This window comes from Entelurus aequoreus, linkage group LG11 (assembly GCF_033978785.1).
Source record: "Entelurus aequoreus isolate RoL-2023_Sb linkage group LG11, RoL_Eaeq_v1.1, whole genome shotgun sequence".
Classification (NCBI taxonomy): Eukaryota; Metazoa; Chordata; class Actinopteri; order Syngnathiformes; family Syngnathidae; genus Entelurus; species Entelurus aequoreus.
In genome coordinates this window covers 61,215,888-61,230,452 of record NC_084741.1, presented here as the reverse complement: position 1 = coordinate 61,230,452, position 14,565 = coordinate 61,215,888, and the positions used below count along the sequence as shown (strand labels likewise).

General features: G+C 37.8%; 1 protein-coding gene across 4 annotated transcripts in view; it reads right to left on the bottom strand.

Moving 5' to 3' along the window:
- Positions 1-7,494, bottom strand: part of ubr5 (ubiquitin protein ligase E3 component n-recognin 5) — a 66,945-nt gene extending 59,451 nt beyond the window's left edge. For 3 of the 4 annotated variants that reach the window (XM_062063707.1, XM_062063708.1, XM_062063710.1), the window contains exon 1: positions 7,238-7,494. In XM_062063707.1, coding sequence (XP_061919691.1) covers positions 7,238-7,299 — 62 coding nt within the window. In that variant the 5' untranslated portion in view covers positions 7,300-7,494. The remainder of the gene's footprint in view (positions 1-7,237) is intronic. The other variant, XM_062063709.1, reaches the window with a different exon arrangement.
- Positions 7,495-14,565: the final 7,071 nt, after the last annotated feature.

Sequence of the window (14,565 nt, the reverse complement as noted above, 5' to 3'; positions counted from 1 at the left end):
CAGTCCGTGAGTTTCTCAAAGTGTTATCGATCACGGTTTTACGACCATTTTTAATTTAAAACGGTAATACCAACCGTGGGAAGCTTTACCGTGGTTTATCATTATACCATTTATCGTTACATACCTATTTGAAATGAATTCAGATTCATACAGCGGACTGGCACAATCTAGTACTCTAAAATGTTTAACCCCGATGATACATTTTTTTTTAACCAAATAGTCCAAGAAACCTTATGTATTTTCTGTATATAACCTATACTTTAATTCCTCTTCCTATTTTGATTCCCTACTGTGCAAGCATTACATAATAAAATTCCGGTGGTCAACTAGACAATCAATATGCAATAGTATATTCATCCAACTGCTCCATGGGGTAAATGTAACGGTCAATATCTGCCTTTTTACTTGCTGTGTTTGCTTCCACAACAGCACATGGGTTTGGCAGCACATGGTGATTTAAGCATGAAGTGAAACACATTTAACAGCCATAACCCCTCTGAGAAAATAATGTCATGGGTGGCAGGGGAAAAAGTCTATTAACATTATTAAAACGTGCTAGTTCATGTCAGTCCAATTTGAACAAATCGTTGGGTTAGTATCACCCAAGAGCTTTGTTGTGTGGAGTCTATAGTTAGCTCTTAAACTCAATGTCAGTCTAAAAGCAGTCAGACATCTCCACCCTGTTGTCTGCAGAATAGAACATCTCATTGAGTAGGCCTGGGCCTATATTTGATAAGTCAATTAACCAAACAATCAATGAAAATGAACTCTGCAAGTTTTTCAGCCTTGATAAGCACCATATGCATGCATTGTTACGAGCTGCAAGAGCCGTCACTCTTTTGCATCGGTTTCAACAACTGCGGGTGGTTGTACTACACCAGGGGTAGGGAACCTATGGCTCTAGAGCCAGATGTGGCTCTTTTGATGACTGCATCTGGCTCTCAGATAAATCTTAGCTGACATTGCTTAACACGATAAGTAATGAATAATTCCGCTGGTAATCACGATGTTAAAAATAACGTTCAAAATATAAAACATTCTCATGCATTTTAATCCATCCATCCGTTTTCTACCGCACCTGTTCAAGAAATAACAATGTTATTAAAAATAATTATAGAGACTTATTATACTCTAAAAATGTTGGTGTTACTTAAAAAATGCACGTATTTAGTTGTCCATCCATCCATCCATCCATCCATTTTCTACCGCTTGTCCCTTTCTGGGGTCGCGGGGGGTCGCTGGAACCTATCTCAGCTGCAGTCGGGCGGTAGGCGGGGTACACTCTGGACAAGTCCCCACCTCATCACAGGTCTAACACAGACAGACAACATTCACACTCACATTCTCACAATAGGGCCAATTTAGTGTTGCCAATCAACCTATCCCCAGGTGCATGTCTTTGGGGGTGGGAGGAAGCCGGAGTACCCGGAGGGAACCCACGCAGTCACGGGGAGAACATGCAAACTCCACACAGAAAGATCCCGAGCGCAGGATCAAACCCCAGACCTTTGTATTGTGAGGCATATGCACTAACCCCTCTTCCACCGTGCTGCCCGCATTTAGTTGTATTCAGTGTTAAAAAATATTATATGGCTCTCACGGAAATATGTTTTAAAATATTTGGCTTTCATGGCTCTCTCAGCCAAAAAGGTTCCCGACCCCTGTACTACACGCACAAAAGCGGTATAATAACAGCTAGGAGTGCACAATTTTGAGAAAAAGCCGAATTGCGATTTTTCTCCAAAACTGCAATTGCGTTTCGATTTACAATTGTTATATTTTATACATATGAATGCAAAAAACTGTCAAAATAACAAGTGAAGGGAGACATGTCACTTATAGACTGTCAGTCAACATATTTTTGTCTCAAGGTGCCACACATTATAACAATATGCAATGATATTTGGCTTCATGCAGACACACTAGAGCTTTTGTCAACCTCATGCTATTAAACTGAAGAAATAATCGATAAAAACTATAAAGTGTTTATAATGTAATGTAATCATAATGGATAGTAAGAATGCAGGACACCATTTTAAATTATATAAACGTTTATTTCTCATTACTGTACAATTGTTAACAATGGTACTTTAATTAGAAGGTAAATAAATTGTAGTTATCCTAAATAAATAAATAAAATGGACTAATTTCTGTAAGAAAAAAGTGGCATTACCACAGGTAATGCCACTTTATTTAGCCATTTTAATTATTGTTTTGGTTGTGTGCATTTGAGGGTCCCTCACCCCCTGCTTAACAAAGAAAGAAACTACCTTATAGCTTTTTGTTGTGATTTTTATTGAAGTGCAAATTTTTGCCAACATTATTTCAAGTATTTGTTTGTTTTAATTAACTTGGGTATTTAAAAGTTTACATTTCAAATACAATGTTAAAACATACAGGAAATACAAGTTTGTTGCATTTGAAAGGGTATATTTGAAATTTTAATGCATTATGATTTCAACAGTGGTTAATTTTATCTCAAAAAAATGTTGACAACAACATAGTTTATCGGCAGTAATTTGTAGGTCGAGCAAAATTTGTTATCGACCCTGGCCAATCATTGAGTGATATGAATATGTTTGTTTCTTTCTATTCTAAGTCCAGATGTGTCCAATTCGTCCTGAAGTACTATGGTGCAAGCATGTACATGCGGTTTCTCAGTGTATTGTGCAGTTAAACGTATTTATATAAATGAGCTGGTCTGGAAAGGACGGCAACGAAAAACAATGTCAAAACAATTTAGTATCGATCAAGCATAATTCAAAAGACTTGTGTCTGAGCTCATCAACACTACTGCCATGAAATCACTTTCCCAACATAATGTATGCAGAGTAGGCTTAACACATACTACTTGACAAAGAAAAACAATTGATGGTACCCACATGTACACTCAACAACAAAATAAAATTTTTGCCAACATTATTTTAAGTATTTGTTTGTTTTATTTAACTTGGGTATTTAAAAGTTTACATTTCAAGTACAATGTTAAAACATACAAGAAATACCAGTTTGTTGCATTTGAAATGGTATATTTGAAATTGTAATGTATTATGATTTCATCATTTGATCTCAAAATAAATTTGACAACAAAATAGTTTATCGGCAGTAATTTGTAGGTCGAGCAAAATTTGTTATTGACCCTGGCCAATCATTGAGTGATATGAATATGTTTGTTTCTTTCTATTTTAAATTCAGATGTGTCCAAATCGTCAGAAAGTACTACGGTGCAAGCATGTGCATGCGGTTTCTCAGTGTATTGTGCAGTTAAACGTATTTATATATATTATCTGGTCTGGACAGCAACGTAATTTAGTATCCATCCATCCATTTTCTACCGCTTGTCCCTTTTGGGGTCGCAGGGGGTGCTGGAGCCTATCTCAGCTGCATTCTGTCTATCTGTGTTGGCAATTTAGTATCAATTAAGCATAATTCAAAAGACTTGTGTCTGAGATCATCAACACTACTGCCATGAAACCACTTTCCCAACATAATGTATGCAGAGCAGGATTAACATGTACTAGTTGACAAAAGAAAAACGATCGATGGTACCCACATGTATATTCAATAACAAAATAAATTTTTTGCGAACATTATTTTAAGTATTTGTTTGTTTTATTTAACTTGGGTATTTAAAAGTTCACATTCCAAATATAATGTTAAAACAGACAAAATACCAGTTTGTTGCATTTGAAAGGGTATACTTGAAATTGTAATGTATTATGATTTCATCATTTGATCTCAAAATAATGTTGACAACAATATAGTTTATCTGCAATAATTTGTAGGTCGAGCAAAATTTGTTATCGACTCTGGCCAATCATTGAGTGGTATGAATATGTTTGTTTCTTTCTATTTTAAATCCAGATGTGTCCAAATCGTCCTAACGTACTACGGTGCAAGCGTGTGCATGTGGTTTCTCAGTGTATTGTGCAGTTAAACGTATTTATGTATATTATCTGGTCTGGACAGCAACGCAATTTAGTATCTATCCATCCATCCATTTTCTACCGCTTGTCCCTTTTGGGGACGCGGGGCTGCATTCTGTCTATCTGTGTTGGCAATTTAGTATCAATCAAGCAAAATTCAAAAGACTTGTGTCTGAGCTCATCAACACTACTGCCATGAAACCACTTTCCCAACATAATGTATGCAGAGCAGGATTATTAACACGTACTGGTTGACAAAAGAAAAACGATCGATGCTACCCACATGTACGTTCAATAACAACAACAAAAACATTTTTGCAAACATTATTGGCAAAAATTATATGGCTATTTAAAAGTTTACGTTCCAAATACAATGTTAAAACATAGAGGAAATACCAGTTTGTTGCATTTGAAATGGTATATTTGAAAGTTTAATGTATTATGATTTCATCATTTGATCTCAAAATAATGTTGACAACAACATAGTTTATCGGCAGTAATTTGTAGGTCGAGCAAAATTTGTGATCGACCCTGGCCAATCCTTGAGTGATACGAATATGTTTGTTTCTTTCTATTTTAAATCCAGATGTGTGCAAATCGTTTTAAAGTACTACGGTGCAAGCATGTGAATGCGATTTCTCAGTGTATTGTGCATTTTAACGTATTTATATATATCAGCTGGTCTGGACAGCAACGCAATTTAGTATCCATCCATCCATTTTCTACCGCTTGTCCCTTTTGGGGTTGCGGGGGGTGCTGGAGCCTATTTCAGCTGCATACTGTCTATCTGTGTTGGCAATTTAGTATCAATCAAGCATAATTCAAAAGACTTGTGTCTGAGCTCATCAACACTACTGCCATGAAACCACTTTCCCGACATAATGTATGCAGAGTAGGCTTAACACGTACTACTTGACAAAGAAAAACGATCGATGCTACCCACATGTACACTCAATAACAACAAAATACATTTTTGCCAACATTATTTTAAGTATTTGTTAGTTTTATTTAACTTAGCTATTTAAAAGTTTACATTCCAAAATACAGTGATAAAACATACAGGAAATACCAGTTTGTTGCATTTGAAATGGTATATTTGAAAGTTTAATGTATTATGATTTCATCATTTGATCTCAAAATAATGTTGACAACAACATAGTTTATCGGCAGTAATTTGTAGGTCGAGCAAAATTTGTTATCACCCTGGCCAATCCTTGAGTGTTATGAATATGTTTGTTTCTCTCTATTTTAAATCCAGATGTGTGCAAATCGTTTTAAAGTACTACGGTCTAAGCATGTGCATGCGGTTTCTCAGTGTATTGTGCAGTTAAACGTATTTATATATATTATCTGGTCTGGACAGCAACGCAATTTAGTATCCATCCATTTTTCTACCGCTTGTCCCTTTTGGGGTAGCGGGTGGTGCTGGAGCCTATCTCAGCTGCATTCTGTCTATCTGTGTTGGCAATTTAGTATCAATCAAGCATAATTCAAAAGACTTGTGTCTGAGCTCATCAACACTACTGCCATGAAACCACTTTCCCAACATAATGTATGCAGAGCAGGATTATTAACACGTACTGGTTGACCAAAGAAAAACAATCGATGCTACCCACATGTACGTTCAATAAAAACAAAATAACATTTTTGTTAACATTATTTTAAGTATTTGTTTGTTTTATTTAACTTGGTTATTTAAAAGTTTAAATTCCAAAATACAGTGTTAAAACATACAGGAAATACCAGTTTGTTGCATTTGAAAGGGTATATTTGAAAGTTTAATGTATTATGATCTCAAAATAATTTTGACAACAATATAGTTTATCTGCAGTAATTTGTAGGTCGAGCAACATTTGTTATCGACCCTGGCCAATCCTTGAGTGGTATGAATATGTTTGTTTCTTTTTATTTTAAATCCAGATGTGTGCAAATCGTTTTAAAGTACTACGGTGCAAGCATGTGCATGCGTTTTCTCAGTGTATTGTGCATTTTAATGTCTTTATATAGATCAGCTGGTATGGACAGCAACGCAATTTAGAATCGATCAAGCATAATTCAAAAGACTTGTGTCTGAGCTCATCAACACTACTGCCATGAAACCACTTTCCCAACATAATGTATGCAGAGCAGGATTATTAACACGTACTGGTTGACAAAAGAAAAACGATCGATGCTACCCACATGTATATTCAATAACAAAATACATTTTTTGCGAACATTAATTTAAGTATTTGTTTGTTTTATTTAAATTGGGTATTGAAAAGTTTACATTCCAAAATACAATGTTAAAACATACAGGAAATACCAGTTTGTTGCATTTGAAAGGGTATATTTGAAATTGTAATGTATTATGATTTTATCATTTGATCTCAAAATAATTTTGACAACAATATAGTTTATCTGCAGTAATTTGTAGGTCGAGCAAAATTTGTTATCGACCCTGGCCAATCCTTGAGTGATATGAATATGTTTGTTTCTCTCTATTTTAAATTCAGATGTGTGCAAATCGTCCTAAAATACTATGGTGCAAGCATGTGCATGCGATTTCTCAGTGTATTGTGCATTGTAACGTATTTATATAGATCAGCTGGTCTGGACAGCAACGCAATTTAGTATCAATCAAGCATAATTCAAAAGACTTGTGTCTGAGCTCATCAACACTACTGCCATGAAACCACTTTCCCGACATAATGTATGCAGAGTAGGCTTAACACGTACTAGTTGACAAAAGAGAAAAACGATCGATGCTACCCACATGCACACTCAATAACAACAAAATTAAACACGACTTTAACAAAAGCGTGCCAGCTCGCTGTCTTCATGAAGCCCCTAGCCTTGAGCTACGTTGGCTAACGTTAGCTCCTTCATTGATATGGATTATTAGCGAGAGACGCAGAAAAACAAATATCGATGCACGTCAAACTCGTTGACGTGTAATACACGCGGAAATAGCTCTTGTTTTCTGGACAACGACATGCGTTGCGAGCCTTATTTCCCTCTCTCTAACCCATCCCCCAACCCGCATTGTCCATCTCAACTTCGACTGCGAGCCAATCCTTCCAAGAAGCTGCTAGCCTGCTAGCCGTTAGCATCCACGGGGTGCTAACGTGAGGGCTAGCTAGCAGATAGCAACACGGCTAAAGGACCGTCCAAGACAACCGGGCCTAGCCTGGACGCTAATAGTACATTTCATACGTTCGAGGGAGCAATTCACGGGCGTGACAATGTCCACGTCAACCACGCCGCCATTCACCACAAACCGGGGACAAAATAGGGAATAGCGTTCTTCTCCACGGGCCGCGACAAAATACCTGTCATTGAGCTGATCTTCGGTCCCGGGCAACGGGTGAACCACGAAGTGTATAGATGTCATGAGGACGCTCCCAAATCACACCCGGCCTGTGTGAACGATGTGGAAATTGATGTCGTTTCGATGACTGTAATTTTGTGGATTCATAGGAATCGTGTTTTTTTTTAAATGGCGAGAACCCTCGAGTTTAGATCCCAGCCTCCTCACCCACATGCCGCCATCTTAACTCTAGCAAGCTTCTTGTGTGTTGATTAGCGCACATGCACGCGCCCCGCTGGCTGGAGCTCGAGCACAAACAGGAAACGTGTTACACTGGATCGGAGTCTACAGGAAAGGCAATTAAAAACAAAATTTCACCTCCACAAAGGGCATTTCTGTCTTTGAAAGTGCGTGGAACGTACATGTACATATTTTATTATACGAAGCTTTTCTTAGTGAGTAAAATGAATTGCTTTTGTTTGACGATGAGAGAAAATAATGCCACAAAAGATACAAAAAAAACTCTCCCAGCTACAATAATTTTTTATCATTATTTTAAATAACTTGTTTTTTCGAAACATTCATAGTATATTATTCCACTGGTTCTCAATTGAAACTCATTCAACACCCTTGATGCAAATCCCTTAGGGGTGATGGACGGCTGGGCAGCGCCTGAAGAGCTGCAGCCCGCCATCATGGCCCCCCACTCCCTCCCCTCTGTTGCTAGATATCTCGAGATGTATGTCGTAATATGTATATGTCAGTGACAGTGTCAGTGGAGGCAGGTGAGGCGGGGCCTCACGTGCCATCATGGAAAGAAAAAAAATGTAAAAAGAAAAAAAAAATAATTTGTTGTATGTATCCAGTGATTGTACTATAAAGTTATTTTCCATTTAACTTCACCAGTTTTAGATTATTTTTATTCAAAATCGCTGAATTTTCACATTTGCCGTTCAAATACTGAGAAGAGACAGTTGAGCCACGTCACTGCGTTGTGCCTCAACATGGATTGCGGACTCGGCTAACTGCTGGCCTGCTGTGCAGTGAGACCGTATTGCTATATGAACTATATACATTTCCATAGTTTAGTTAGCTGAGGTATATAATGTACAGTGTATTTTGTCAACAACTGTATGTGTGTAAGTATTTCTTGTGCTGAGCAATCATAAAACGGCTGCAAAAGACGCACTGGCTGAGGCTCGCAGTAATCCCGCCTCCTGGTGGTAGAGAATGCACTCCTGCCGTAGAATGCACCCCCTTACGGGAGTGTTAAATCAACTAAAGCCCACACTTAAACTTTCCACGTGCAAGATTGAATCTATTTAAAAAAGTTATCTAATAAGAAGCCAAAAAGTGCAAAAACAATAATGTTCGTGTTGGAGGAGTTGTGAATGACTGCTAGGCCACAACATTAGGTACACCTGCAGACTGCAGCACGGATTTCATATTTCATTCATTCACAACTCCTCCAACACGAACATTATTGTTTTTGCACTTTTTGGCTTCTTATTAAATAACTTTTTTGAATAGATTCAATCTTGCACGTGGAAAGTTTAAGTGTGGGCTTTAGTTGATACAACACTCCCGTCATTCTACGGCGGGGGTGCATTAATCCAGCACAACAGCGGTGCATGGACTTAATTTATAAGTAAAGGTAAGACCATAATAACGTTTTTTATATTAAATGTGCTTTTTTGTGTGCTACAGTTTGTATGTGTAAAGTTAAAGTTACGTTTAAGTACCAATGATTGTCACACACACACTAGGTGTAATGAAATGTGTCCTCTGCATTTGACCCATCCCCTTGATCACTCCCTGGGAGGTGAGGGGAGCAGTGGGGAGCAGTGGGCAGCAGCGACGCCACGCCCTGGAATAATTTTTGGAGATTTAACCCCCAATTCCAACCCTTGATGCTGAGTGCCAAGCAGGGAAGAATGCTGGTATGAGCTTTAAAACATAACCCGTTAACTGCTGCCAATCAAATGGTGAATAAGATACTCTTTAGGGTTCATATGTTTGTAAATCTGACTGTGATGAAGTCAGTGCCTCACCAGCCATGAACCTCACCGCACGTCACTGGTATATGTGCTTCGCTGTGAAAGTTTGTTCCCGCTCCAACAAAAAAAATACGATCTAGACTGGGCTCCTAAGGGGTCCCAGTCTAGATTGTATTTTTTTACTCATCCTTCCCCAGCGTTGACCTTTTTCCCATCGCCTTGTGGCGACCCATCAGCATTCCTGTTCTGTAACCCTGTACACTGTTTGTTTGTCTAATCTTGAACGGGTTTGTGCTGAAAACAAAGTTTTGTTGTACTTGTGCAATGACAATAAAGACCTACCTTATTACTATAATGTACCGCTAAGTCGGTGGTGTCCAAAGTGTGGCCTGGGGGCCATTTGCGGCCCGCAGCTCGTTATTTACTGGCCCAAAAATAAAATAAGAACATTACATAAAAAATGTTTAATATGCAATTCTGAAATGTGCAAGTCAAACTTAAATGCTAACAATAGCTAGCTAACAGTTAAAACGCGCCAAGTACCAATATGACTATAAAAAGAACACATGTAGAATTATCTAAAAAAAAAGTTAGCATGCTAACAGTTAGCATGTATCAAGTACCAAAATATATGACTCTGACGTGTTGGGCTGCAAAATTGTCTAAAAAAAGTTTGCATATAAATGTGTGTTAGAATGCTAATGTGTTGATTAGCGCACATGCACGCGCCCCGCTGGCTGGAGCTCGACCTGTGCGACCGGTGCAATGCTAACGTTAGAATGCTAACAGCATGTGTCAAGTACCAAGTTAAATGAGAAAATTAGCATGCTGAAGAGCACGGTCTGATTGTTATGGTCTCATCTTATTCTCCTGTAGTATAGATGAATCTTTGGTAAATGGATTATACTTGTATAGAGCTTTCATACTTATTCCCACAAACGGATGGTGGCAGCATGCCACGACCCATCTGGAGGAAGGGCGAAGTGTCTTGCCCAAGGACACAACAGACATGACTCGAGTGGTGGAAGCCGAGGATTGAACCAGGAACCCTCAGGTTGATGGCACGGCCTTTCTCCCAACCGAGCCGTTTTTCATGTAGCAATTTTTATGCTTGTTTCGGGCTACACGTTCTGACTATGTTCGGTTCAATAGATGCAAACTGTTTATATTTTCAGTTGGAGAACAGTGCAAAAAGACAGCACAGAACAAGAGCACATAATAAATATAATGCACACACAACAATAAAAACAATAGAATGTTTAGTTAAAAATTCATAACAGTGTCACCGTAATCTTAGGTAGTTCAGCTGGTAACATATCCCAAAGTCTGGGACGAGCCACAGAGAAAGAAGGACCGCCCCACTGTTTATATTTAGACAGAGGAACCTCCAGCTGCTGTTGGTTGGCAGACTGTAGAGCATGCCTGGGGCCATGGGTGTTTATGAGTTCGCACAAATTAGATGGAGCAGTACTAAAAACATCCATCCATTTTTTACCGCTTGTCCCTTTCGGGGTCGCGGGGGGTTGCTGGAGCCTATCTCAGCTGCGTTTCGGGCGGAAGGCAGTGTACATGAGGCTACCATGAAATGATTTACGTGGACCCCGACTTAAACAAGTTGAAAAACTTATTCGGGTGTTACCATTTAGTGGTCAATTGTACGGAATATGTACTGTACTGTGCAATCTACTAATAAAAGTTTCAATCAATCAAAAAAAAAAACACACTGGACAAGTCGCCACCTCATCGCAGGGCCCATACATTAAAAAATTAAAATCAGCTCTAAAATGGACTGGATTTTAGTGCAGAGAGCACAGAACTAGAGTGATTGTGTACCCGTTAAAAAAATATTTAGAGATAAGTGGTGGACACCAACATGCAGGGCGTTACAGTAGTCAAGGCCAGAAGTGCTAAACGCATGAATATTTCAAGGTCTCACTTGCAACAAGTATACATTTGGTTTACCCAGAAAGGCACCAGAAAAAACTAACTCAGACAGTACATTTTTTGGCAAAATTCAGATTGTTGTCCAGATTGACAACCAGATTCTTTACCACGTGTCCACAGTAGGGGGCAAGAGAACCCATCCATCCATCCATCCATTTTCTACCGCTTATTTCCTTATCAGGGAAAATGTTAGATCCAAACAAAATGCGTTCTGTTTTGGACTCATTTTTAAATGAAAGACAATGACGGGACAACTCTGTCTCAAAGTGTTAACATGTGCTCAATGTTTCCTTACCATTATTGCTATGTTGTCTATTACCATTGTTGGTATATTCATTATTTCTACATTGTTGATACAAATTATTGTTACAGTGTAATAATTATTGTTACCTGTGGTGATGCCCCTATGATACAACATCTATATTATAATCCTAGAAGAAAGTAAGAGTGAAACTCATGTGAATAATCACTGCATGGAGAACTGGGGGTGGGATTAAATAAATGATCTTCTTCCCACTCCCTTTCAGGCAAAACTGGACAATCCTGCATTACATACTATACAAGCTTTTGCACTATATTCATTTATATTATTATGTGTTGTCAACTTTGTACTTTTTTATGTCATTGCCTGAAATAAATACAAACGTAAATAAATGAAAAAAGAAAAGAAAAATGAAACAATGCTTCAATGTTTATTATACAGTAGAGAATGGATTCCAGTGAGTTAGTACGGTAAATATAGTTGCTGCAATTAGGGGCAACAGTACTGGTCGAAGAATAGATCCTTGAGGCAAACCAGAGAACTGGGAGACTCCTAAAGTCATTCATCGTGACTGCTGAAGTCCCGTCTTTCAAGAGCGACTTGAACTATTGAAGAACAGACCCACAAAGACCAACTATTTGAGCAATGAGGAAGGCGTGGTCCACGGTATCAAACCAGCAGTAAGGTCAAGTATCACCAGCATTACAGGCTTTTTGGAGTCAAGGGACAAAATAATATCATTCTGGACTTTTAGCAGTGCAGACTTGGAGCTGTATCGACATCTAAAACCAGACGGAACCTTATCTAAAATATATCGTTTCCTGAAAATCTAAAATGGTCAAATATTGATAGTATCAATACCAAAGGTAGTGTCAGTATCAGGTTGATACTAGCGATATTTTTCAGTTTGCGTCACAAATATCTGTGTTCTTGTTTTTTTTGTGTTACATTGTTACTTGTAGCTGAATTGTTTACAAACTCAGGGACATAGAGGAGTTAGGGGGTAAAAATCCCTAAATATTTGGATTAGTGTACTTTTTTTTTTTTTTGCTTTTGTTGAGTTATTTCGCACTATTAACTTTTATTGAGGCAGCATGACGGCGTAGTGCTTTGCATGTTGGCCGCCCAAAGGTTCAAATTTCCATTTGGGTGTCTCTGCGGGGAGTTTGCATGGTTGCCCCTTGTGTGAGTTCTTTCCCACATTCCAAAAACATGCATGTTAGGCTAATTAGACACGCTAAATTGTCCATATGTGTCAATAGTCGTTTGTCTATGATTGGCTGGTGACCAGTCCAGGATGTACCCTACCTCTCGCCCAAAGTCAGCTGGGATAGGCTCCAGCTTACCCTTGACCCTCAAGAAGACGAACGGTAAAGAAGATGAATGGAAGGACTTTATTTCCTCTAACAATTGTAGCCTATATGTAATAACGGGGAATAATTGTATTATTTGTTTCTAGTGTTTAATTGTTTTGTATTGCCACATTTCTATTTTGTTATTTTTTTTGTTAAATCTTTCTTAAAATGATTGTTGATAAAACCATATTTCTTGTTTATCTGAAATCTTTATTATAGTCCATCAAAATAAAGGCAATATCACAAAATCATCAGTAATACCAGTCCTGCTTTTAATTGGTATCGGGTTTACACCTAAATGTACATCCCTAAACCCCTATGGCAGGGGTATAGGGGTATAAAAAATGTCTGCCCATTTGAATGAAATAAACTGCTGTTTTAAATGTGTCCACTAGATGTCACAATAGCAATTCTTTGTATGTTTGTAGATTATGCTACATATGTAAATAAATAAATAAACCACATGTGCACTAGTCGAGGAAAATGAGCAACGTACATGAATAACATCCTCTAATTTGATTTTGATATTATTATTTTTATCTTGATAGATTGAAAATTAACACCAGTTGACTGATGAACATTATCACATAATTTATAATAATAATAACAATACATTTTATTTGTAAAAAGCACTTTACATTGAGTAAAAAACCTCAAAGTGCTACAGTGTATTAAAAAATTTAAATTAAAGAATAAATAAAAACATAATAAAAAAATAATAAAAATAAAAACTAGAACAGCCTAATAGCTAGAACTAGTATGCATATATCTAAAAAAGGTTTTTTTTTTTTTAAAAAAAGGTTTTTTAAACCTTTTTCAAAAGCATCCACAGTCTGAGGTGCCCTCAGGTGGTCAGGGAGAGCGTTCCACAGACTGGGAGCGGCGGAGCAGAAAGCCCAGTCTCCCATTGTTTTATTCAATTTATACAGAAAGTATAAATAATGACAAATAAAGATAGAATACTATTAACCTCAACATGTAAGGGTAAAAAAAACCCAACAACATTATGATTTGTACATTCTCGGAATGTGCTTGTTCTATTTCTAAACAAAGAAAACAATCTGAAGTTGTCTTTATTTTGAAGTTATCGTGCCGTGATTTTACCAGTCTTGGGAGTATCTTTTTCTCCATGTGGCCCCCGATCTAAAATGAGTTTGACACCTGTGTACTATATAAAGCAATGTGTGGTCGACCAGCTGTCAGCTTGTCTGTCCCTTGTGAATGTAATACATGTGTTGCACCAGCAGATGGCAGTGTTTCCTTTCAGTGAGAGGGGATGGGAAAGCAGCTGGTAACCTTCTTCATTATTGGTAGTACAATTAATTGTGTGTTATACACATGTCACATAGCAGATGGACAAGCAAAAGAAGAGACTTCAACTTTATAGGTGACAATAAAGGCATGAATCATACATAATATCAGCTATCTGCAGATGCAACAAAGAAGGAATAACAGTTTTGTACACATGAAGTTATTGAAATAGCCACAGATGATATGTTGTCGAGGGACTTCTCATTGCCAGACAGTCTCAGTGTCCTTGTGTGTGTGTGTGTGAGTGGATCTCTATTGTGTGCCTTTTGTTCTGGTTCTTTGTGGTCTGCTGGAGAGTCTAGACAGCTGATACACATTGTTCGCACATAATCCTTGGGCCTGCCTGAGGCCATATTTAATGATCCAGAGAAAAGTTATTTAAGACATATACATGATTGCAGATTGTAAACAAACCACTGGAGTAATGTCCGACGTTTGACCATATACAGTATATTTTTTGGGGTATGTCAAACATTTAAAA